Raw genomic sequence first — 24,787 nt, 5'->3', positions numbered from 1 at the left:
GATTCTTTGATTGCCAAACACAAATAAAAAGCCCAGTTTTAAAATGTCATGTCTGGCAGTGTTTCTAGCATTCAATGCACATGCCACATGCCTGGCATGCTTGGGTGAGGCACATTCACCTTCAGAATGCTTGATTTGCTTGAATTTTACAACATGAGCTGAAAAGGAGAGACTAAACAGACTTACGGAGATTTAAGGATAAGGAAGCCTAAGCACCCAGAACCAAGAGAGTACAAGATTGTTCAAATCTTATAGGCCGGTGTCGGCTCTGAGCAAGTTTGGGGGAAAGGACAAAACCTCCACCTTGGTACTCAGTACTAAAGGAGCCAATGAGTTAAAACTATTGTGATGTTGGCCTCCGTTTCTAGAACCAATCCATGACAAAAGCTAACTGCTGTCATGGTGTCGGCCTCTTTGCAAAGAGCTGATCCTCAGGAGAGAGACCATTTGCCAGAGGGTCTTCCAGGAACCAATCTTGGATCCAAGAGCTCAGGAACTGATGATGGGGTAGAATGGGATGATGCAATAACCTGTTTTGACATGGCACCACAACAAATAGTAGTTACGGCACAGATTCATCGGTGAAATCCTGCTCTGGTTCCATTACCTGCTTAATTGAGTTATCAGACACTTTGTTGTAACAGATTCAATTCGGTACTTGCACAGGGAAGAATTGAAGACAGGATCTCTCCTCTGCCCCCACTGTTTAAGACCCTTTTCCAGGTCTCTAGGAAAGGGGTTCTTTTGTATGTGCACTCCCCACTTCCCCTCATGCTCTCTTTTATTCAGCCAAGGAGAGTGCTGTCTCCAGTTCCATCTGAAATGAGAGAGGGCTTGGCTCAGAGAAGATACAAATTGGAAGTCCAATCTAGAGACCGGTTTTCCCATCAGATCTGAGTGTGGGCCTTTGAACTGACTGGCAAGTTCCCCCCTGGGGTTCTGTGCTCTTCCTGGTCATCTTCTTAACCTTATCAAGATGTTTCTATGTACAAAAATAGACCTTCGCCAGTTTGGTACCGAGAGAACATTCAGTTATCAAACCAAAAGGTATAGAGCCAAGAGTGCTTCTAAGTCCAGAAAGGTGTCCTACAGTGGTAAGAGATTTGTTAGCAGAAGAGGAAGAATTAGTGGAGATAAAAGAATAGGATCCAGATTCTGGAAGGGTGCCGTCTCCAGGGGAGAACGTCAGACACGCCCACATCACTACCATCAGAGGGCATGGTGGTGCTCCGTGGATTGCATGTCAAAACATCAAAAAGTTTAGTTTCTGTATTATCTCTAACCTCTACAATCCCTCCTCTTTCCCTTCAGGATCCATTTGAAGCTCTGTATTTAAGACACGTTTCCATATTTCAGTAAGACCATATCACTGTATTTTCATTTCATGGTAGGAGAGTACGATTTTCAGTATATAGTCATCTTCTTTGGCTCATCTAGAGCTCCAAGGCTATTTATGAAATGCCCATCTATAATGACAACATATTGGAGAAAATGGGATTTCTGTATATCCTTACCTAGACAGCTGGATAGCTAGTGTGTATTGAGGGAAGAAATCCTTTTACATGCGGATCAAATATGTTCTACTTTTTGCCGATCTTGGGTTATGCATAAATTGGGAAAAGCCATTCCTAAATCCAGCAAGCCAAAAGATCCCTTTCATAGGGGTCGTATTAGACTCAAGTATAACAGTGTTTCTTCCAGAAGAAAGCTTTATTAAAATAAAGCTGTCTGTACATCTTTGGCAGTCCCCATAATAGTCAATGCTCTTCTTCTCCCCCTGTTACTGGGTCTCTTAGCATCAATCTCGTCAGTGACTCTCACGCTCCTCTTCAGATGAGACCTGCAGCACTGGCTACGAGAAATTTACAAACTTGTCGTACACAATGTTCATGGCAAATTGGTAATTCTTCCTTAAAAGTTAACAACACTCATGTGCTGGATGCTCTAAATGTAATGAAGGTTATACCTTTCAGTCTGTCTTGCTGTCAATACCTGTCTCTGTGTCTATGCTGGGATGGGTGGTACCCATTTAAACAAAAATCTATTGGGAAGAACTCACTCGTCACCAGAGGAAAAGAATCTACATATCAGTATCTTAAAACAGAGAGCAATCAGGTTGGCTCTGAAATCACTTCTGCCTCAAGTCAAACATAGGGTATGCCAGATCATGACAGACAATAGGACAATGTTTATATGATCTGAAGAAATAAAGGGGAGCTTATTCCCTACAGTTGTACATGCAGGCAAGGTGTCTGGGATTTGTAACAAGGTGATCACCCAATAACAATTCATGTATGGGTGGGGGTGGGGGACGAAATACCCTTGTATGTCACCTGAGCAGGTTGACCACTCAAATGCGTAAGTAGAATCTAGATCTGATGCATATTTGGTATGGCTATTCTGCAATCCTTTATTCAGTTAGGATTCCATGGTCCCACCATCCTTCATCAGAGGACTACTGTCTCATGTGTGGGAATATGCCAAGGGTACTTGAAGAAGAAATGAAGGTTACTTACCTGTAACCAGCATATTCACACTCCCTGCCTGTTTTTTTTCCCCACTGTCTTGGAGTCTGTCTTACAGAGGACTTGGTGCATGGGGAAGGAGCTGAGGCAGCTGAAGTGCCATGCCCCTTTTATACTCTTTCCCTGGAACATTGAGTGTTCACTGAGGGGAGGTTTGGGGAAGGCACGTGAGTGCTCCAAGAGCTACTGCTAGCTAGAGTTTTTTCTAACCGTGCAGGCTACACCAGTGAATTGCAGAGTACATCTTGAACAACCCTGGTTACAAGTAAGTAACCTTCATTTAGACTACACGCATCTTTGTTTCTGTAACTATCTCTCAAATTCTTTTCTCATTTACTAGATAATGTGTGAGATGTTTTTCCCAGCCTTTGAAAATGTGCATGACAGCCTCACTGCACCTTTCTCTAGTCGGACAAGGTTGAAACCTGCATTTTTAAGCAGCTTAAATACTGTTGAAGATGGTTCTGCTGCTGGGTGCTCTGAGGTAAAGAATAAAATATTCAAACTATATTAACACTGAGTAAATTTGAAGCATCTTGTTATATCCGATCTACCTGACTTGAATTGTTGCATATGTTTATATACAAACTTAGTTATTACTAGTGCATCTTTTCCCCTCTCAAATTTTAGGGCGGGAATCTAGTTTTAGAGTTCTATGATAAAAAGATAGAAGGAAGTATGAATTGTATTTAGATCTCTCAACACAGTTTAAAAAAACAAACAAACTCCAACCCGTGGCTGGCCAGCTGACTCAGGCTTGTGCGACTTGGGCTGTCAGGCTGTTTCATTGTTGTGTAGACTTACGAGTGCGGGCCCAAACCTGGAAATAGCCCCACAGTCTGAGCTTGAGTTGAATGGCACGGGCTAGCCATGGGTTTTTCTTTGCTGTGTAGACATACCCTGAGGCTACCTAATGTAATTAGATTATGGTACCACTTTCTAAAAGAGCCAACTTGCTGTTTTCATATGGTGTCCCATCATGTTTTAAATAACATTTTATTTTTGTTGTGCTGTGTGTGCTTTGAGAATGCACAGTTATTAATGTCAGGAGGGGTGATTAGAAAAGAATGATAATTGTAATGAGAGAAATAGCCCTCTATTTCTGTGGCAATTGGAGCAAGTTCTCTTATTAGTATTGGCTCAAATCAGTTACCAGGTTGACACCATGACGCTGTCTTATTTCTATGGATAAAATTAGTGCAGAAAACGAGGAAACAAAAACTGTCTGACTTTCATGCAGTTTGTCTCTTTTCAGGATACTGTATTCAGATTAACAAAAGCTCTGTCCCAAGAGCCCGATGTACTTAGAAGCACTAATTCATCTCTCTCACACAATGTACTGGATTTGCATTTTGAAGACAATAAAAAGTCATTTGGAACAATCCTTTCCAGCTTACCTGGTCCACGTTTAAAAAGAAAGCTATCCAGTGACTTGACAGATTTACAAAGCTTGGATGTCCCTAATAAGATTCCTAAAAAAGGTCTGTCCTGTTGTGTTTTGGGGGGTTGGGTTATGGCACTGTATTTTAAAATAGATAGGAAAATAACACTGCTTTGTTACTATTTGTAGGTAAAACTCAGAGAGAGAATGAGAGAGGTACACAAAACTCTTCTTCAGGCCTGGGAAAGGTACTCAGGCCTGGTTTACACTAGGAATTTATTTCAGTAGAGCTATGTCTCTCAGGGGTGTGAAAAATCCACACCCTGAGAGAGACAGCAATATTGACCTAGCCTCCAGCATAGACTGTGCTAAGTTGATAGAAGAATTCTTCCATCAGCCTAGCTAGCTACTGCCTCTCAGGGCGGTCGATTACCTATGCGGACAGAAGAAGCCTTCCCACCAGTATAGGTAGTGTCTACACCAGGGATTCTCAGACTTTTGTACTGGTGACCCCTTTCACACAGCAAGCTCTGAGTGCGACACCCCCCCTTATACATTAAGAACGCTTGTTTATATATTTAACACCATTATAAATGCTGGAGGTAAAGCAGGGTTTGGGGTGGAGGGTGATAGCTTGTGACCCCCCATGTAATAACTTTGTGACCCCCTGAGGGGTCCTGACCCCCAGTTTGAGAACCCCTGGTCTACAATGAAGTAGTGCAGCTGTGTTGCTGTTGCATGTTAAGTGTAGACCAGACCTTAGTACAAGTAGCTAAGACGCATTCTAAGAGACTATACAAATGTGAAGTGGCCCATTAACACCTCTGCAGTAATAGGACAAAAATGGGGAGGCAGTGGGTTACAGATTATTGTAATAAACTAGAAAGCCTGTCTCTTTATTAAGACCATAATGTTTAGTGCCTAGCAAAGCTATGAATTTAACCTCCCAGGTTCATCTTTGGAGGGTGTTGTGCAGGTTTCCTTTGAAGATGGGTGCTGATAGGTTAGATATAGAGTGATTGCTTTGTGAAAAGCGTTCACCCAGAGGTGAGATGGTGGTTTTGGTGTTTTTTTTGTTTTTTCTTTTGTTTTTTGTGTTCACTCAAGATCATACTATGGAGTTTGCTTCTGGTGATGAGTTGGGAGAGTTGTTTTAAGGCTAGAAGAGGGAGATCAGGAAAGATTTCTTTCAGGATGTAGTTCCCATTGGCTATGGGTTGCAATTGTTTGATACCCCATATAGGTTCTAGTGTGAGGTGGTAGGTGACAAATAGGCATGTGTGGTCAGAGGGCTACACAGCTGCGACATGACTTCAGACACCTAGTTATTCTTGTTTGTTGTGATGAGCAGAGTTGAAACCCTTGTCTAAACATCAGTATATTGTTCCAGAGCAGTCTTGGTTCATCTCAGGAATACACACTTCTCCAAATGTTGCCTTTCTGATGTTCATCCGCTATCTATTGTACTGCTGGTGACAAGAGTGCTGTAGTCATTAGGCCTCTGAGGTATAGCTAAACTTCAGTGTCTCTCTTTACATGAAAAAGATGCACAGTAAGCCTAATGAGGGGGAGCTAATTTGTGTCGCATGTTAATACCTATTTTCCCCAGAAACAAAGAATCCATTTAAAAGAGCAGTAGCCCCATCCATTCTGCTATTTGATATATCTGCTTACATAGATATTTCAGACTTTTTAAACAAAGATCTCTAAAGGGTTTAGCAGTGTGAAAGAATGCTAGAAGGCAGTAATGTGCTGCATAGTGAAATAATTGGTTAATGGATGTGTTTGTTTGTTTTTTTTTAAATCTCCACTGTATTGCCATTCATTGGTTCACCAAATGTTGAAGGTTAGAAATCTGACTTCTGCCTTGAGATTTACAGAGTGCCTTTGTCTGTTTTCCACCTCTCCACACAAAATACATTTCTTCCAGGTAATAAAAATGATCCCCACCCTGCTGTAATAGGAAAACTCCTACAGGGTGGCCTGTGAACTGCAAACCCACCCAATCACTGGGATGGGAAATCTAACCTTCCCCTACCTTCACAGTAAGGGATTTAGAGCCGTTTCACAATCTATCAATTTACGGTTTACACAAGATGTGATGCCATGTTACTGTCTGCTGAATAGCCCATTTAGGGTCCTGCAGTTGTTCAGGGATCCCACGCTCAAGATGTAGGTTTAAAGATAAGCGGTTTTCATGGAAAATGGTTATCTATCAGCCACAAGACCCCAATGTCCTCCACCTCTCTGCTGTACTTGATACAGGCCAGAGGGTTGTTTACAGGTTGTCCTATAACAAAACACAGTGTTGTAACTTGCTTGCAAGGGGGGGGAACTTAATTTTTCATGTGACATCTAGTTTGCCTCCTAACCCTCTGATGGAGGAGTCTGAGTTGCCAATGGTACTGGAACTTTTGCTTAGTATTTCTAGACTTTCTGCTGCTTAAGCTTTTTGAACTACAGTGTTAAAATTATTGGACGAAAATGTTGATCCTGCAGTGAGTTGTGCACAGATGAAGGAATCTGCCTGCAGAGATTTTATTGCAGGGTCAGACCTTGTAAGCGCCAGAGTAACCATTATGGAGCTTATACTGCTACAGAGCTTCTAGGTCCAAACTTGTAGAAATCTTGTCTACAGGGAAACAAGACTTGTCCACGTGGTTTTGAGACATTTGTAAGTTTCTCAAGACCCAAGAATTTAGGAGTCTTCAGATTTGGGGGACTTAGGCTGAGCCTGTGAATTTACTAAGGTCTGTTAGTCCAGCTGTTCTGGTTTCAGCCCTTAAACACTCAGCCGGGTTGGTTTAGTCACAGAGCTTAATGCTCTGGGCTGTGCTTTAAGTTAAAAATTCTTGAAAATCAAGAATTCAGCTATACAGAACTTTCCAACAAAGCAAGCTGTGCTAGAAGTTCGTTAACACTCTTCACTCTTTTATAAACAGTGCCTGCCCTTGAGAACGCGAAACATTACTGCAACAGGAAAGTTATCAGATTCAAATGTGTTAGCAAATTTACCTCCGGCCTTCCCAAAAAATACTTAAATGCAATAGTCCTGACTTCAGAGGGAGAAGGGAGTGTTAAAAAAAACAAATGCGGAGTTCTTAAATTAAGCTTGTTTTTTGAGGGGGAGGTGTTTCAAACAAACATGGAGAAACTCTTAAAAAAGTAAAATCTATTTCCAACTCTGGAGTGTGTTTCATCTTGTCTTAAACTTTGGCTCTCCAACAGTACCCTCTCAGAAAAGTTCCCCTCTGGCAGGAGGTTGTGTAATATTTCAGGTGGAAAGGAGTTTTTTTTTGCTGGGGAGTTTGTGTTCATAGAGAACCGATACAAAAACTGGGTTCATAGTAGAAAACTAGCCTGGGGTCACTACTCTGATTCTATAATATATGTATGTACGTAGTGCCTGCTTTACCTGCATGTTTGACATAGAGCTGTCCTTCTCCCTTAGTTGGAGATACTGTACTTGAAAACTCTGCCACCTCTGCATTACGTGAGATACCAGCAGTCCTTGTGGATGCATCTGACTTTGAGTGTTCCCTCTGCATGAGGTATGACTGCATAGAGCTGAGTCTTCCTAAACTTTAGACCAAATTTATTTGGTTTTGAGGGAAGGGTTGTACTGGAAGCTATTCTAACGTGAACTAAAGGTTTTGTTTCATCTTTGCAAAAATGTAATAAATGTTAACTTCAGTGGAGTGGCTGAAATTGTTTTTGCAACATGTCAGCATAATGGATTTATTTTAAAAATGAAATCCCTTTTACATCATAGGCTAGAGACTAGATGATGATGTCACATAAGATTGACATGCAGGGGGGAAAGGGCTTTAAAAATGATAGGCTTAGTGACTCATTACTATCTGTATTGTTTGTGTGTTAGATGGAAATTATAAAGAACCAATTTTATTTTGTCCCAACTATCTTGTTCAGGTTATTCTACGAGCCTGTTACCACTCCCTGTGGACATACGTTTTGTCTCAAATGCCTCGAACGTTGCCTTGATCATAACCCATATTGCCCACTCTGCAAAGAAAAACTCTCTGAAGTAAGTTTGTATTTGTGAGGGATTTGTTTAGAAGCTCTTATTAAGATATTGGCATATTGTGTAAAATTTCTTTGCATGCATACATGCAGCTGAACAATATAGAGCCAACATAGTAGTCTTGTTGTGCTCTGCCCAGATGTAGTCTGAATAGAAACACTAGAATACGAAGACTAGTATTTATTAAGATGTATTAATAATCTGGAGCGGGCTGGAGGGAAGGGAAGTACTGACCAAAATTGTTCGAATTACTTTCTCACGTTGAAATGAGGTGTGTTTTAGTTTTTGTCTGAGCAGTCTTTAACAAATATCGGAGAGGTAGCCATGTTAGTCTGTATCCACAAAAACAACGAGGAGTCCGGTGGCACCTTAAAGACTAACAGATTATTTGGGCATAAGCTTTTGTTGTTTTTGTGGTCTCTAGCAAAGACTCTGAAAATGCTGAAGAGGCCGTACTGTCATTGCAATATCTCTACCAATACTGGGTTGGTGAACAAAGTATGCTTCTGGCCATTCTGATGTAGAGAATGTATGCTCAGCTGTGGGAAATGTGATTCCCAAATATTTAGACTCCTCAGGTGGCAATAACTTGGCAGCTTTAGAGTCAAAAGAGATGTCCTTTATGTAAAGAGGACTAGAGGTGGGCAAAAGTGTTTTGGGGCTTTTGTGGTGATGGTGGGGGAAACAGAAAATATTTAGCAGAAAAATGCTTCTTTGCATAGACCAAAACATTTCGCAAACTCCTGTCTGCTTTAGCTAGTTGTTTCAGTCAAAATGGTGGAGGCAGAAGGTTAAGGGTCTGACGAAATTCAGACATGTCAAACCAGCTTTGTTTAAACACTTCTGAAACCTAAACATTTTGTTTTTGTTAGTTAGATTCACCAAACTACAAGTGGCAGTGAACCACTTACACCCTTTAGCCCAGTTAAAGCACCCTCCCTTCTTCTCTCCTACTGAAGCTGTTACACTTTGCATACATGATTAAATATTCATTGGAGCAGGGACTGGAACCTGAGTGGTGCCTGCCCTCCCAGGAGGGTGCCTTAACCATCGGGCGACAGTCATTCTCATTCGCTCACTCTCTCTGGTCCAGTGAATACTTAAACACTTTACACAAAGTGCAATAACTTCAACAGAAGAGACTGAGAATACTCTCTAACCCTGGTGGTTGGGGCACTTATCTGGGAGTGGCGGAGACCCGGGTTCAAGTCCCTACTCTAGAGTGAGGATTGGAACCTGGGTTTTCCACATCCTGGGTCAGTGCTTTAACAACTAGGTAAGTAAGTGACCATCGCTATCCAAATTGTTTTTTCTTCAGATGGCCTGATACAAGTTTTTCCCAACTCTTTGATATGGTGAACCAAACCTGAAATATTTTGGAATTTTCGAGTCTAACTGAATTGTTTTCAACGCTTTGGAACTGCCAGTGAATTGCAAATTAGTTATTCTCAACGGTCTGAAGAGTACCTATTTTTGTGTTGTTGTTGTTGTTATTATCATCATTATTATTATGTTGTAGAACCTATGACAGATGCGCCCTTCTGGAAGTTTATGGGCACTGAGGTGGATAGTGTGTGCGCTCTTGTATCCCAGAGATAATGTTACATTTTTGAAAGGCTGAGAAAGGAAGGAAGATTAGAACAATGGCTGTATTCATTGTTTTGTATCAGAGGGGTAGCCGTGTTAGTCTGGATCTGTAAAAGCAACAAAGAATCCTGTGGCACTTTATAGACTAACGGATGTTTTGGAGCATGAGCTTTCGTGGGATGCATCCGACGAAGTGGGTATTCACCCACGAAAGCTCATGCTCCAAAACATCTGTTAGTCTATAAGGTGCCACAGGATTCTTTGCTTCAGTCATTGTTTGTGAACCATCTTGAGCTATCTTGCTCTTTGAATGGGGGCAAGACAAAACTGATTAAATATAAATACTTAAACTTTAACTCTCTTCTCAATAGTTTTTGGCAAGCAGAACTTACAAAAAGACTGTCCTTACAGAAGAACTAATAGTTCGTTACTTGCCGGAAGAATTGTCAGAAAGAAAAAAAGTTTATGAAGATGAAATGAAGGAATTATCAAAGTAAGTTGTTTTTCTGTTGTATCTAAATGTTGTTGTAAACTTTTATTTTGATCCAGATTACTGAAGAAACCTTTAATTTATTTATGAAAGTAGGTTTCAAAGGTTCACTTAATCTGTTCCCATGCTGGCATGTTTGTAATAGATAGTCATCAAGAAAAACTAGGCTTGGATATGAGAGGTGCACAACATCAATGAAAAATATTAAGTTTATTTGGCAATAAATATAGTGATTTATTTCTATGAATAAAACCCACCTAATTTAAAACTAACTAAAACCTCTTCCCTGAAAGTAGGAAGTGGGGGATTAGGAGTAGGAGAAGCACATGCTTATAGGTAGATTGTATTTGTTGTTTTATCCATGATTACTTGTGCTTGCCATATAGCTGAATAAAAAATCACAGAAAAATGAAAGTTAACATGAATGTATATTACAAAACTAGAGGCTGAAAGTTAACTCTGTCCGTGAGTCCCCATTTCCACTGAATTTCTACAAACACTCCACGTCACTTTGGAACATAAGGATTGCTTTCCCGCCATGTTTAAAGTATATGTAGTATACAGTAATGTATCTTTTTGAAAAATACAGATAAAAGCTGTAAAAGACTCAGTGATGTGCAAATTAGATGCTTTTTTCCATGCACATGCTTGAGAATGTGATTGCATTTTCCAAACATTCTCTATTAAAACCAAAGAATGGAGGTATTGGTACTAGAGTACATTAATAGCTGGGAGAACCCTTGGTTCTCTGGTGCCTGTGAAAGCAACACATTTTTGTTGGCATAGAGCTTATTTTATGAGAGAAGAGTCTGAGAAACCACTCTAATCAAACCTCAGCTATGAGATTCTGTGCTGAATAAATAACAGTATGTGGGAGGAGACTGACCTCGTATTTGTATTTTTGCAGTTTGAATGAAGATGTTCCCATCTTTGTATGTACCATGGCCTTCCCTACCATCCCTTGCCCACTTCATGTCTTTGAACCTCGGTATCGGCTAATGATAAGAAGATGCATGGAAACTGGTACCAAACAATTCGGCATGTGCTTAGCTGATGAACTAAAAGGGTAAGGAATCTTGCTGAGAACATCCCTGTCGTAAGACTTTTGGAAATCAGTGGAGAACCATAGCACAGTTGGTCTTCCACAATGATTTGGATCCTTTTTAGGTCTCACGTTAGCAGATGCAAATGTTACTGAGTGTTTTGTTGCCAGGTTTTTATATAATCTATAAACATCTCCTTTCTACTGAGGTTTCTAATATCTCAGTGTTAGACCTAGAAAGTTGACTTATGCTCTAGCTATCCATCCAACTGCCTTTACGTATTCCTGGAAAGTGTTTCATCGGGGATATGCTTGGGAATAGTTGTTATATTAACTAGAAAATAGTAACATGTCAAAAGACTGGCATGCACAGGGCATGTATTTCCTATTACGTTATGTATGATGTGATACAGCATGGCCAGAGGGCAGCATAAGAGTGTTAGCAGGGGGCCTTATTCCCTGCCAAGGGAGGAAGGTTTGCTTTAGATTAACTAGAACAGCTGTGGCCAATTAGAGCACCTGACTCCAGTTAGAGCACCTGACTCCAGTCATGGGATATAAACCCCTGCTTCAGTCAGACAGGGGGTGGTAGTTGAAGGGGAAAGGTTGGATTGGAGCAGAGTGCAGATTGCAGAAGAGAAGAGTTTGTCCAGAGAGAAATAGAAGGTTTGGAGGAGTGCTGCGGTGGATTGGGAAGCCCAACAGAAACCCTAGGTAAGGGGCACCAGGCTTGTATAGAAGAGAGGCGAGAAGCCCTTCACAAGCTGACGGGTATGAGAGGGAAGTAACCCAGGGGAAGAAACCGCTAGTCAAGTGGTTCACCACAACCCCAGGGCCCCTGGGTTGGGACCTGGAGTAGAGGGCGGGCCCAGGTCCCTCCCTCTCCACTCCCCTCCTCCAAGGACACTAGGGGAGTGATTAAGAACTGGTTCAGAGGCAAGCAATATCACCCTGAACCTACCCCAGAGAAGAGAAAGCGCGAGACCCAGAGAACAGTACCGGCAATTTGCCACAATGACTAGTTTGGGGTCAGTAGTACCACAGTGAGCCGATTATGGCAATTTCTGATCTACAGTTTGGTTCCCAGTAAAGACTGTTAACTAAATCAAGGTGAGCGTTGCTCTTGTCTATGCAGGGATAAAAAGCCCATGGCTGGTCAGCTGACTGAGGTGGTGGGGCATGGGCTCTGGGGCTGAAAAATTGCTCTGTAGATGTTCAGAGGATGGGGTCCCAGAGGTCAGCCTCCAGCCCCAAGTCTACATAGCAAATTTTAGCCCATGAGCCTGAGTCAGCTGACATAGACCAGCCACAGCCGTGCCATCGGTCTTGTATCCCTGTGTAGATGTACCCTAAAACATCTTCCTGTCTCCTAAGCTTTGGGTCCAAATTGGACTTCTATGAATATCTTGGGTTAATAAAAGTGGACCATACAGTAGGTGTTGGAAGTGGAAAAATAGGCTCTTTGAATGAGAATTACATGCTTGGTGGATGAGGATGCTAGATATGAGCTTTGCATTTGTAGGATTCAAAGAATCCTAAAGAGGTCATGGATGTTCTGTTTCCTCTGATGGCATGGTGTAGCTGTGAGCATGTACAGTGGACTCTTACAGTGAATTGCTGATCCCTTTGAAAGAGGGAGGAACTGGAGAATAATTGGATTCTCTGCTTTGCCCTTGGAGCATGCAGAACAGTTAGTTTCCAAAATCCTCCCCCTTCTGGGGGCTTGGCTTAATTGGTAACATGGAAATCAACACAGTGTAAACCTCAACTTAAGCTGCTTCCCAAGTGTGGCTGTTCTTAGGATTTCTCTATAAGACTACCTCTGGCTTAATTCTTTCTGGCACAGACACTCCCATCACCTTGCTATTAGAAGAGAGAGAATCCCTGCTCTGAAGAGCTGACCTCCTGACTTGTACAGTGCCTGGCACAACATGGTCTCAGCCTTGGTCGGTGTCCCTAGGTACTACAAATAATGTATTCACACTGGAGCTACTGGACCACCTGCCATCATGACTCAGCAGTAGTTAGCCTGAATTTTAATGCATGATTTTAGCTCCAGTTGCCTTCTTCTTAACGGGTGTAGTGTGTAATCCAGTTACATGGAGTTTCTCTAGAATAGCAGAGGACTTCCCTGACAAAATACCTCTTCCTAGTTGCTCTTCCAGTTGCAGGTGGCACTGGCAGCTGGTGGGTGGGGAGTCTCTGGTTGGTATATCTCACCCAGCAGAGACCAGATATAGTAATATCAGCAACTAAGGTTTCCTCTCCCCTGTTCTCTCCCTGCTTTCCTCTGTAAGTACTGGTGGCAACTTCTTTTCCTTCTCTTCCTCCTCCCCACCCAACCAGAAATAAGGAGAGAGGGAGAGGAGTAGTAATCCCTTTGGAGTGCATCATTTATTATCTATATGGTGGCTGATAACTTAACTCCCAATCTTCTTAGAGTGCATCAGAATTTGCTTACAGTGGAGTGTTAATTAACTTTCAGTGTCTTGTGCCAAGATTGTTTTTGCTAAAATGTCCCATCATTGTCTTCACTATTGGAGCTGAACCAGTAGTAGCAGCAATAGGAAAATTTATCAGAGGCCCAAGTGGAGTAAAAGTGTATTGAAGCAATAAAAGACATTCACTTCACTTGCACACCTTCAGCATCTTCTCTAGGCACTACTGTGCCTTCCTCAGTAGTGAAATAGAGCTATCTCTTTATAAAATAGTTGCAAAACCCTGCATAATTTGCCCCCAGCATTCAGGAACTCACAGCATGAAATCTGCTCAATTTAAAAACCTGCCCCTCCCTCCTTCCCCACAAATAATTCTAATTTTAAAAAGCTGTTGCTTTAATCATGAGAGGGGTGTGTGTGTATGTGTGAGAGAGAGACTCTAGTACCAAAAGCATCTTTGTGTTGGAAAATTATGGAGTTACATTAGTGGAAAAACGAAAGTAACACAGTGGTGAATCGGGTCCAGTATGTTTATAAATGTCTGAACTTATATACACCTGTCAGTATGACTCTCTAATTTTCTGTGCCCTTTTATCATTTCAGGTTTGCTGATTATGGCTGCATGCTAGAGATCAGGGATGTAAAGTTTTTTCCTGATGGGCGTTCAGTTGTTGATACGGTTGGTGTTCGTCGGTTTAAGGTCTTGAACCATGGTCAACGAGATGGGTATAACACTGCAAACATTGAATATCTTGAAGATAAAAAGGTGATCTCTTGTGCATTCATGTTTCCTTGGGTTCACTTAAATGTTCTGTCTCTGTCACATCTCAAGTTGAAGTTACTTATTTACATGGTCATAAGACATATCTTCTTTATTTCTGATACCCTGGAATACATTATTTTGCCTTTCTGACTGTCACTGGCTTTCTGTAGTTTAATCATCTCTGCCTGTGGTATTTATGTCATCATAAATCTCAGGGTAGCTTTCAAACCTTAGGTTGTATCTTTTCAAGTATCAATCAGGTTCTAAAGTGTCAGTTAAAAATGACACTGGTTCAAGACCCTTCTAAAGACATGTATGTCTAAGTTTTATTTAAGTGCTTAGGATTCCATACTTTACATTGATACATAGTATCTGTTTCTAGCTCCCACAGATGATCTGACCTCTGAATAGAAAAGCTGTTTTCTTGTTTTGTTTTTTTTAAAAAGGTAGAACTCATATTTTAAAGAAGAGAACTTGGTACTAATATATTTTGTTACTCAAATGCTTTTGTATGCATGGCATCTAAGGAAATTTGCCAATTAAAATAACTTTTGTTTTTCTAAAATTTAGCAAAATCATGTGTTGGAATTTATTGGCCAAAACCAGAATGGCTTGCATAATGGTCTAGTGTTATGCTGGATTTCTCAAATGAGTGCCAGTAAAACAGTGATACCACTTCACAGTGTGCTCATTGGAGAGTTCAGGCCAGTGGATGGCATTAGCAAAGTCCAGTCAGGTCACATGGTTCCCAAGCAGACTTTCACAGCTAACTGCAAGCCTGTTAATTTCTAGGAGGGTTCCCCAATTTGTGCTGTGTGGTTCAATTGCCAACAAACACACAGAGAGAAGGGGGATAAAATGTCTCTTCAAGGTTAAAGTAGTCTAATATCCCATGTTACCGCTCAGGGTCCCCACTGAGTGAAGGTGAAGTATATAGTCAGATCAGATGTTTTTGTGTGTTGGCAGAAACCTTGTTAATACTCTCGCTGGTACTGGGAAGGCAGTCTCACTTACTTGTTTTGTTTCTCCCTGCCATCCTTCCACTACTCCCTTGACCTGAATACCACTTCTCCTGCATTTGAAAACAGCACTACTACTTAGTAGAATCCCCTTAATGCAGAAGCCCTAGGAGGAGGGCTCCTCGTTCTCAATCAGAGGAATTCCTAATCCACTTAAGACTCCAATAGCAATACTTATGACTTGGTTGCTGAAAGGACCTAAAACTTCTGTAGGAGAGATCAAAAAAGCAAACTGGCATGAGTTTGGGATGTATGAAACTTATGCACCACTTTGCTAGCTGGAGAGATCCACGTTAAGTGGCATAACCATCCTTTAGTAAGGACTAGTTGTTGCTGTTAAGCATAATTGGGTTTAAATTGGCTCCCTCTGAGGCATTTAAATTGTACAGAATATGAAATGAATCTGATCTTTGTCTCCTCTTTTTCTTGGTAAGGTGGAGGGAGCAGAGTATGAAGAACTCGTCCGTCTTCATGATTCGGTTTATGATCAAGCTATTGCCTGGTTTACTTCCCTTAAAGACAACATGAAAGCACAAATTCTCAATCATTTTGGATCAATGCCAGGAAAAGAATCGGAGCCACAGGTAAATATTTCCTAAACATGAACTACCACCCTAGATCTATGGGGCTCCTAGTCAAATATCTGATAGAGAAGGCTCTGTTGTGTCTCTCACATCTTCAACTTATTAATGATTACCCAGTTCTAGTTCACTAGAATCAAGATTGGAAAAACTTTGCCAACTACTCCCTGTGGTTTTGGCTTCTGAAGATGTCATTGCTACTTCATTGCACAAAGAGGAAACATTTGAAGTTGGTGTAGAGTTCAAGAAACCCCTAATACATAGATGGGCATTAGTTCTATCTACTAAAATAGAGGAAGAACGAGAGGAAAGATTGCTAACGCTAACCTGTAATCCGTAAACAGGAATCTTTTTTATTTTATTTCTCTTGCAGAGTAACCCCAGTGGCCCAGCCTGGTACTGGTGGCTATTGGCAGTGTTGCCATTAGAAAACAGGGCTCAGCTGGCTATACTTGCTATGACTTCCCTTAAAGATCGTCTTATTGCCATCAGACGTGTATTAATATTTGTAACACGAAAGAGACCCAGATGACATGGACTTCCCTGTGAACAGGCACTGACTGTATGTTGGTAGATATGTTTTTAAAAACCATCATGCAGAGATGAACAATACTTCCTGGTTCTGTCTGACATTCGCTATTCTGGATGTTCACCAAACTTTGCACTCTACTCTGTAATTAATAAGCACTCTGTGCCTGTCGTCCTAGTGAAATCTGAGCCCCTATGAAGTTGTGCTACAATTACAATGTAGTTGATAGTTGTGGATAACTACTTTTGAAGTACTATTCCTAATCAAGAGTTGATGTTTCTAGCCTGTAAGAGACTGAATTTAAAGTACTAGAACACCACAAATGGCCTATGTGCAGTTTGGATTTACACTTTACAGAGAATTATTTTCCCTTCTATGGATCACAGACCGAAGATGGATTTATTACAATTTTCCTGAGATGGTCAGCAGAAGGGAAACTGAACTTTCCTGTGGATAAAGTGCATAGCTGACAGGATGTTCTCTTAATGAGTTGGTAGATTCTCTCTGCACTTTGATCTACTCGTTCAAGAAATATTGGTCTATAAAACAGTTTTCAAGATTAAGGTTTTGGAGGTTGTCCAGGAGCATAGTATTTACATGGTCACAGCTGTGTGTCGGAAAGAGTAGTAGCTATTGAACAGCAATTTGATAGCCTTAAGTAATTCCTTGTGTTGTGATTTGCATGTTGTAGTGGAATGAGTATATCAAATGTCAAAGGCGTGCTTTTATTTTTAGAAAATCAAAGTAATCCCAGCTGGTCTGTTTTCACTAAACATAAACAAAACAAATTCCCTAAAACATGAAACTAGCCAAAGGCTGTTGTGAAAATAGCTATTTCACTCCAAATTCTGGGAAAGCATGCTTGTAGTACTCAGCTGACGTGTTCTTAAAGTAAACTTGGCTAGAATAAGCATTGGAGAAGATTCCATTTCCCTTCTCACCTTCAAATGATGTGCCAAGCTAATGTTACTTTAGAACGAGTATTTGTTAGAACTTTTGAGTTTAAAAGTTAGTGTTGTGTTTTTATATCACAAGTGCTGCACGTGGTTAGAACCTTGGTCTGTGACATCATAAAAGGAGGTCCAAACTGAACACTAACAAAAGGCAAGTCTCAATGCAAGCTTAAGTCAGGTGTCATCTTCATTTGTTTATCTTGGTTTTTTAATATATTGGTTTTGTTAATATCTTTCTTTGATCGCTATTGAATATGTTGCTGGTTAGTCAAAATTCTTAATTTTCTAAAGAGTGACTGAAATAATGAACAGTGTTACTAATTTAATTGTGTAGTTTCCTATAAGTAGAAGTAATTTTACCAACATGAAAAGTTAGCCAGAATTTCTGTGCTCAAAGTATAGCAAGATGCTTTTAGAGACACTTGTTCATGTGCAACACTCTGGTATGATAAAAATGATGTCTTATCCTACATGTTTAAAGTGCCTAGTTTTTAGTTTGCTTTGAATGTTTTTTTTGTTTTTTGTTTTGGTTTTTTTGGTCCATTAAAATATTAAAAATTTGCACATGAGTTCTGGAAGAAAACTGCATAAACAAATGCATTAACATGTATTGCCTGCTTTCTTGGATACTGTAATTACAACCTTTGTGGTCTGGGAAACTAAAGTATCTAGTGCAGTGGTTTTCAAACTTTTTTCATTTGAGGTCACCTACTAAACTTCAATGGAGGTGTGGACCCCTTTGGAAATCTTAGACACAGTCTGTGGATCTGCAGGGGTCCACATACCACAGGTTGAAAACCAGTGATCTAGTTAACTTTTCTTTCTGCAAACCGTTACTAGAAGTGGTTTCTGTAACCTGCTCTGAATGTACTGTAATTGCCTCTACCTTGATCACACCTTTTCTAGTTAAATAGTGATTTGTAATTTATCCTTTGAATTGTGAAGTTCGTAACTTACAACCAATGATGATGTAATCTCCACAATAGCCTTGCTGCAAATTCTGCTACTGTCATAAGAGTACTAAAAGTAAGAGTATCAGAGGGGTAGCTGTGTTAGTCTGGATCTGTAAAAGCAGCAGAGAATCCTGTGGCACCTTATAGACTAACAGACATTTTGGAGCGTGAGCTTTCATGGGTGAATACCCACTTCGTCAGACGCAGGTCAGTCAGGGTGGTTTCTGAGGCTGTGGATGGCATTGTGTCTGACGAAGTGGGTCTTCACCCAAGAAAGCTCACGCTCCAAAACGTCTGTTAGTCTATAAGGTGCCACAGGATTCTCTGCTGCTTTTAAAAGTAAGAGCTGTATGAGATTCTGAGAGGGCTGAGAAGGCATCTGAGCCCCAAAGCTGCGAACGAAACAGCTTGAAGTCTTTTGGGGCACTTCCCCCTCCAGCCATGCATTAGTAACTCTCCTACTTCATCCCAGTGTTTTTCCAGTTAACCCATTTTAGACTACTAGCACTTTAGGTAGTTCACCTTCAGAGTCTGGCAACCCAACTCATTTTCAGTTGGGAAAATGAATTCTCTTTGTGAACTTTTCACATTTGTTTTTTGTTCTGTATGCCACTCGTCGTTGTCATTGTTCTTGCTCTGTCTTTGTCTGTCTTGTCCATGTCTCTCTCCTTGCTTGTTCATGCATTGAGTTTTACTGTTTTGGCTGCAAAGGGACATTGACAGAATCATACAATCCTAGGCCTTGCACCTGCACAGTGTTACATGTGAGCGTAACCTTACACAGGTGCGCATCCTTTTAGCATTGAAATGTTAGTTGCTGTCTCCTGAATTTTAATTACTGAAGGCAATGTGAATTTCTCCTCTTGGCAAAACCCAGTGATTTAAGATGTCTGTCCTTTAAGTACTTTTAAAAGTGACACTACAAAACCAAGTGTTACTTTCTAATACATCATAGAACAGCAATAAAGAAGACTTAAGATTGTCTGTCTGTCTGTCTTTTTTTGTTTAATTAGCTTTTTTGCATTAAATTACATTACAGTCTAAGGATGCCAGGATAACTAATGAAATGTCTTCACTTGAGTGAAAGCTGAGCAACAGAATTTTTGGCGAGTTTTAAACTATTTCTAGCACAATGGGGTCTGGGTCCATGGCTGGGGCTCCTGGGTGTTACGTTAATACAAATAATTAATATTTCTTTTTAAACACTTAAGTGACTAACATTTTGGATAAATAATATGCAAGTCAGTATCTGTATGCAGATGTTAAACTAACAACCCAAACTCACTGTTTCTTCCAAAACATCAAATACTGGATCATATAGCAAAGCTAAAGAGAAACCCTATTCATGGGCACATGCAGAGTCTCTAGTGCGTGCTTTATTCCTATCAAGTTCTCCTGTTGTGGTTTGTGCAGCAGCAAATAGATGGAGGAGCCCGTTGCCTCTTCTCTGGATTAGAGGCAAATGTCCATATTGCAGCTATCTTACGTCTTTACTTAGTTCTTGTCTCCATGGTACAGTATTGAAACCATGAGCTAAGCAGCTGGAAAAGACAGGTGTTTCGCTGCCCTTTAACCACTACTTTTTTCGTACTTATTTCCTAGCTTGGGCAATGTGGTAGAAAAGTCTCCACTTTGGAGAGATCCTTTATACATCATAAAGAAACAAAAATGTCCAAATCTAACTTTTTTCCCTTGTGAGTCACCTGTAAGACTTCAAAAATTATTTTGTAGCTTCACCTTTCAAGAAGCATGTAAATTGTTTCCCATCAAGGCCTTTGTTATCTACTGTATTTTAACATGTCCAGTCTGTTTCATTTAATCGATTGCTTTGGATTTCCAACATGCTGATGATCAGTTCAATTTCTTACTGCTTCCCTTTCTCATACTCCAGTCCATTTTGAAACTGAAATATAAAGCTGTTCAAAAAGCTGTACATGGTTCATATTACCTTTCACACTGGTGGAATTGGTATTTGGTAGCGCCTTAAATTTGCAGTTGTGAAATGATTGTATCAATAACAAAATCTCATCTGGGGCTTGTGACCAGATTAAAACAAGTATGTGTAATGTAGATAAACTTGAAACAATTTTTTACTGTTTTAAAGCTAGTTATGAAACTGTATGTACATATGTATAAATATAAATTAAACTGCCATTTTGTATTTTAGTAAATTCAGGACAAGTCCATGTTCTAACCACATTTGGTACTTGTTGTATAAGCAAAGCCAAACTTTTTTTTTAAAAATTGCAATGTTCATTTAATGTATATTTGCAATGTTCATGGGAAATGTATTTAATTTATGTGACATTTTGAATAAACAGATCACATTTAGCAGTGTCTGTTTTTTAACAAAAACCCATCCTATCTGAAATGTTATGGTTACTTGGAAGTGTGCATGTGTGAATCTATTGCTGTTTGGATTTAGGGCTCTAGGCCCTTGTAATCAGTTTCTGTTAGCACTCCTTGTAATTTTAAACACCTTAATTTTCTGTAAATCTGTCTTGGGGCAGACCACTCAGACAACACATGCGTGTTTTCCCAAGAATGCTTCTTTAACATGATGTGGAGTAGGGGTTGGATTTTTATTTTATTGGGGTTGTCAAACTACTGTTGCAAGGCTGAAGCTCTTTGTAAGAAGTCCTGGTGATTTATAGATCGCAAGTGAAAGAGGATGGTGGGAGAATGTATTACACTTCCTGTATCAGAAGGTACTCTTGGGTTTCCTTTTTTCTCTTCCTCTTTGCAGTCTTTTCTGGGACTTAAGCATGTCTCTTCCCAGTTGATCCCTCATGAGATCTGCTTTAAAGCTGTCGGAGTCTCTTGCTCTTCAGTAGCTATGACTAAAGCTATGTTTTAGTCATGGGTATTTTTAGTAAAAGTCACGGAGAGTAAACAAAAAGTCACAGCCCGTGACCTGTGTATGACTTGTAATATATACCCCTAACTAAAAGTTCAGTGGTCTGGGGCCAGCCCAGGGGTGCCATAGGTGGTAGAGGGGGCAGGGGACTCCCGCTTCTGTTGAGGATGGGCGCTGGCAGGCTCCCTGGAAGCAGCAACATGTCTTTCTGCTCTTAGGTGGAGGCATGCTGCCCCCATCCCAAGTTCCACCTCCACAGCTCCCATTGGCCGGGAACCATGGCCAATGGGCAATGCAGGGATGGCGCCAGCAGGGGAGGCAGCGTGCAGAGCTATCTGGTCGTGCCTCAGCCTAGGAGTGGAGGGATATACTGTCGCTTCCATGGAGCCCCCAACCAAGGTAAATGCTGCCAGGAGCCCTCACACCCCTCCCACATCCCAGCCCCCTGTCTCAGCCCAGAGCCCCCTCCCACACTCCTGCTGGGGTGGGGGCATGGTGGCCCAAGCCTGTCCCAGCAGCAGTTGGCCCAGGAGCTACCTGAGCTGCTCAGGCGGCCCCCAAGTCATCTGCATCGGCCGCTATAGAAATCATGAAGGTCCCAGAAAGTCACTGAATCCGTGACCTCCATGACAGACTCACAGCCATAGCTGTGACCACTGTGAAGCTGTCTCCTTTCTAAAGAGAGGCTTAACCAGAAGCCTCCTAAGATGCAGGACTATCCACTAAGTATCAGAGGGGTAGCCATGCTAATCTGTAGCCACAGAAACAATAAAGAGTCCAGTGGCACCTTAAAGACTAACCAGATTTATTTGGGTAATTTGTGGGTAAAAACCCCACTTCTTGAGAGGCATGGAGTGAAAATTACAGACACAGGCATAAATATATTTGCACTTGAAGAGAAGGGAGTTACCTTACATGTGCTATTATATATTTATGCCTGTCTCTGTAATTTTCACTCCATGCCTCCGAAGAAGTGGGGTTTTTACCCACAAAAGCTTATGCCGAAATAAATGTTAGTCCAGTGGCACCTTAAAGACTATCTACTATTCCTCTTTTTTTCCCCATCCCAGGTTCTCTGAAACCTTCCTAGTGTCTTGAGCATCCTTTTGTTTGTTTGTTTGTTTCTTTTTCTCCTCTCAACTGCATCTTGTCAGCATACAAGTGTAACATAGATTCTTTCTTGGCCAGTCAATGCCATTAGTGAGGCATCGCACCTCATCCAAAATCCCTTCTTCTCTCGCTCTCAGCAGCTCCTGTATGTGCAGTCATATGCTGCACTGACTCCCATGCTATCAGATACCACAGTGAAAGTATCAGTCCTCAAAAGTTTCCACCACCTTCATTTTATAGGTCCAGCTCTTTCTACTGAGCCTGCACTTGGTGCAGTCTAACCTGTGTCAGCTATCTGATGCCTTTCACTCCTTAGCCATTTTGCTGGGCTTAAACTCTAGGTTATTTCCTAAGCTTCTAGCGGGTGGGGGGGAAATGACAATTCAGCTACCCACTGCTCACTGACAAACCTGGCCAAGACAGAAATCAGTTTATTTTAGGCACAGATATCTCAGGGAGCAGCCTTCCATTTTTCTTGGTAGCATGATGTAAGAATGACTGGCAATGGCTAGACCACAGCACACTATCTACCAAGAATGGCAAAGGTCTCAAATTCTAGCATTACTGTACACTAAATAGTGCTTCTGAACAGAGACAATTGCTGTCCAGTTGACCAATTGGCTATTTTAGCCATGAGTTTGGCCTCCTTTAAAATGGTCATTGGGGACTGGTTTTCATTTTCTTAATAACCCCAAACCATAGGTCTCTGACCCAATTACTCAGTCTGGGACAAGCTCCTGAAGTACTTCAGGGGTGCCATGACATGGCAGTGGAAAGTGCCTCATCTACATTAGGCAAGAGTTGTGGCATCTGGGAAAGGACAAGGTTCGGACATGTAGCCAGCTGTGGAGAAGGAAGTAACAGAGATTTGTGAATGGGAAGAGGCAGTGCTGATGGGGTGGGAGGATAGTAAAGAACATGAGACCAGAAGAAAAGGGGGAGTTAGAGATGAATACATAAAATAAAAAGTGGGAGGCAATGGAGCAGGGTTAAAGATGGAGGCTATGTAGCTACCTTCTCTGTTTCAGAAATTCCAGCACAGGGAGCTTGGATTGCTGATCTTTAAACCTAACCTGACTGGTTTATAATTAAATACATTTTCAAATTAGTTTTCTCCCCTCAAATATCGATCTGGTTTATTGACTCTTAACATTCATAGTTGAGACGCTGCAGCCACCCACACCTATTCTTTGGTTTGAAATAGTCAGTAGATGTACCTTACAAAAACATCAGGCTTTATTCTCTGCTCATACTGGCTTTTGTTTTTCTGCCAAGGAGTTATGCAGAAAATATATAAATGCAGTTTTGAGGGTTACAGGAAAATATTGATAGACTGTAGAATATCTCAGTAGCTCTTGCCGTGAAGGGGAATGTCAGGCATGATAGCTGACCTGATACTGGAAATATGTATTTAAAAAAAAAAAAAGGCTGATTTCAGCCAGGTTTGTGCTTCCTTTGTTTTCTGTGAGTACTTAAGCAATTGAGCTTCAGTTGTAGTGCTTCTGTAGAGTGAAAGTAAAGATCACTTGGTCAAGTAATTACATCTATATGTAAGTATATTAAAACAATGCTGCTTTAACACACTAAAGATGATTTCCAAACTCTCTCTACAGTCCCAGCACAGAGGCAATTAAATGAGCCAGACAAGGATCTCTGACTGACAGCACCTTTCACAGCTAAAATCATACCCACAATTACTTTGTATGGCAGCTGGGGAAAAAGCTGCACACAACCAATAAATTTCTCACTGTAGCAAGAGGTTTTTCTTGCAGCCTTTTCTCTGCTATTTCTCTGTTATATGACCCCAAAGGGAAAAGCTAAGAGTTTTCTCCAATTCTCTCAATCTTCCACCATGCTTCCCACAGACTGAAAACTGCAGTGGTGGCTAAAAGTTATCATGCTTGTTACCTTCACTCAGGAACAGAAACTCCATTTTACCAGTGGGCAATTGCTACTGTCCAGCACAGCTTACACTTTGGAACAGGAGTGCTGAATACACTTGCTCATTATGAACCACTGGAGTAAAAAACAAGTGAGTAAACTAGAATAACAAATGTGAGAAGATTTATAATTATGCACAGTAAAAGGCGACTTGAGTAAATTAGTTGTGAATCACTTCTCTCAATGGCAGTGCTTTTACATTCATGGAGCAATTTCTTCATACAGTTTTAACAGCTTGGGTGTGGCTTTTTTATTGGACTTACTCTGTGTGTGTGGATTGTGTTATCTCTAAATCAAAATTCACTCTCTGAGAGGATGGTCTGGCATTTTGCTCTCTGAATGAGCTTGATAAATGAAACTTGAATATATTCTAGAGGGGAAATAACTTCACATTTAAATGAGACTCATTCTTCATTTGTTCAGATGCATAGCAACATCTTATTGAAGCTACGCTGTCTGAGCCCCCAGTGAGAGGCTGGGGGCTGAGAGCCAATGCCGTGGAGATGGTTTTATATGTCCTGGGAGAGCTTTGGGTTTTGGAGGCAAACCATGTATTCATTCCAAAGAGGAGCAATA

The 24,787-nt window shown here is 41.0% G+C and overlaps 1 protein-coding gene across 3 annotated transcripts in view; it reads left to right on the top strand.

The window, feature by feature from the left end:
• The window catches only part of LONRF2 (LON peptidase N-terminal domain and ring finger 2), a 49,194-nt gene extending 28,560 nt beyond the window's left edge, over window positions 1-20,634 (top strand). For 2 of the 3 annotated variants that reach the window (XM_032793912.2, XM_075061146.1), the window contains exons 4-12: window positions 2,866-3,009; window positions 3,781-4,006; window positions 7,358-7,457; window positions 7,837-7,951; window positions 9,907-10,028; window positions 10,933-11,091; window positions 14,109-14,271; window positions 15,722-15,871; window positions 16,242-18,430. In XM_032793912.2, coding sequence (XP_032649803.1) covers window positions 2,866-3,009; window positions 3,781-4,006; window positions 7,358-7,457; window positions 7,837-7,951; window positions 9,907-10,028; window positions 10,933-11,091; window positions 14,109-14,271; window positions 15,722-15,871; window positions 16,242-16,400 — 1,338 coding nt within the window. In that variant the 3' untranslated portion in view covers window positions 16,401-18,430. Of the gene's footprint in view, window positions 1-2,865; window positions 3,010-3,780; window positions 4,007-7,357; window positions 7,458-7,836; window positions 7,952-9,906; window positions 10,029-10,932; window positions 11,092-14,108; window positions 14,272-15,721; window positions 15,872-16,241; window positions 18,431-18,621 lie in introns of those variants that run through there. The other variant, XR_012654902.1, reaches the window with a different exon arrangement.
• The last annotated feature ends 4,153 nt before the right edge of the window (window positions 20,635-24,787 follow it).

This window comes from Chelonoidis abingdonii, chromosome 1, assembly GCF_003597395.2.
Source record: "Chelonoidis abingdonii isolate Lonesome George chromosome 1, CheloAbing_2.0, whole genome shotgun sequence".
NCBI classification, from domain to species: domain Eukaryota; kingdom Metazoa; phylum Chordata; order Testudines; family Testudinidae; genus Chelonoidis; species Chelonoidis abingdonii.
This window is presented reverse-complemented; position numbering and strand designations above follow the sequence as displayed.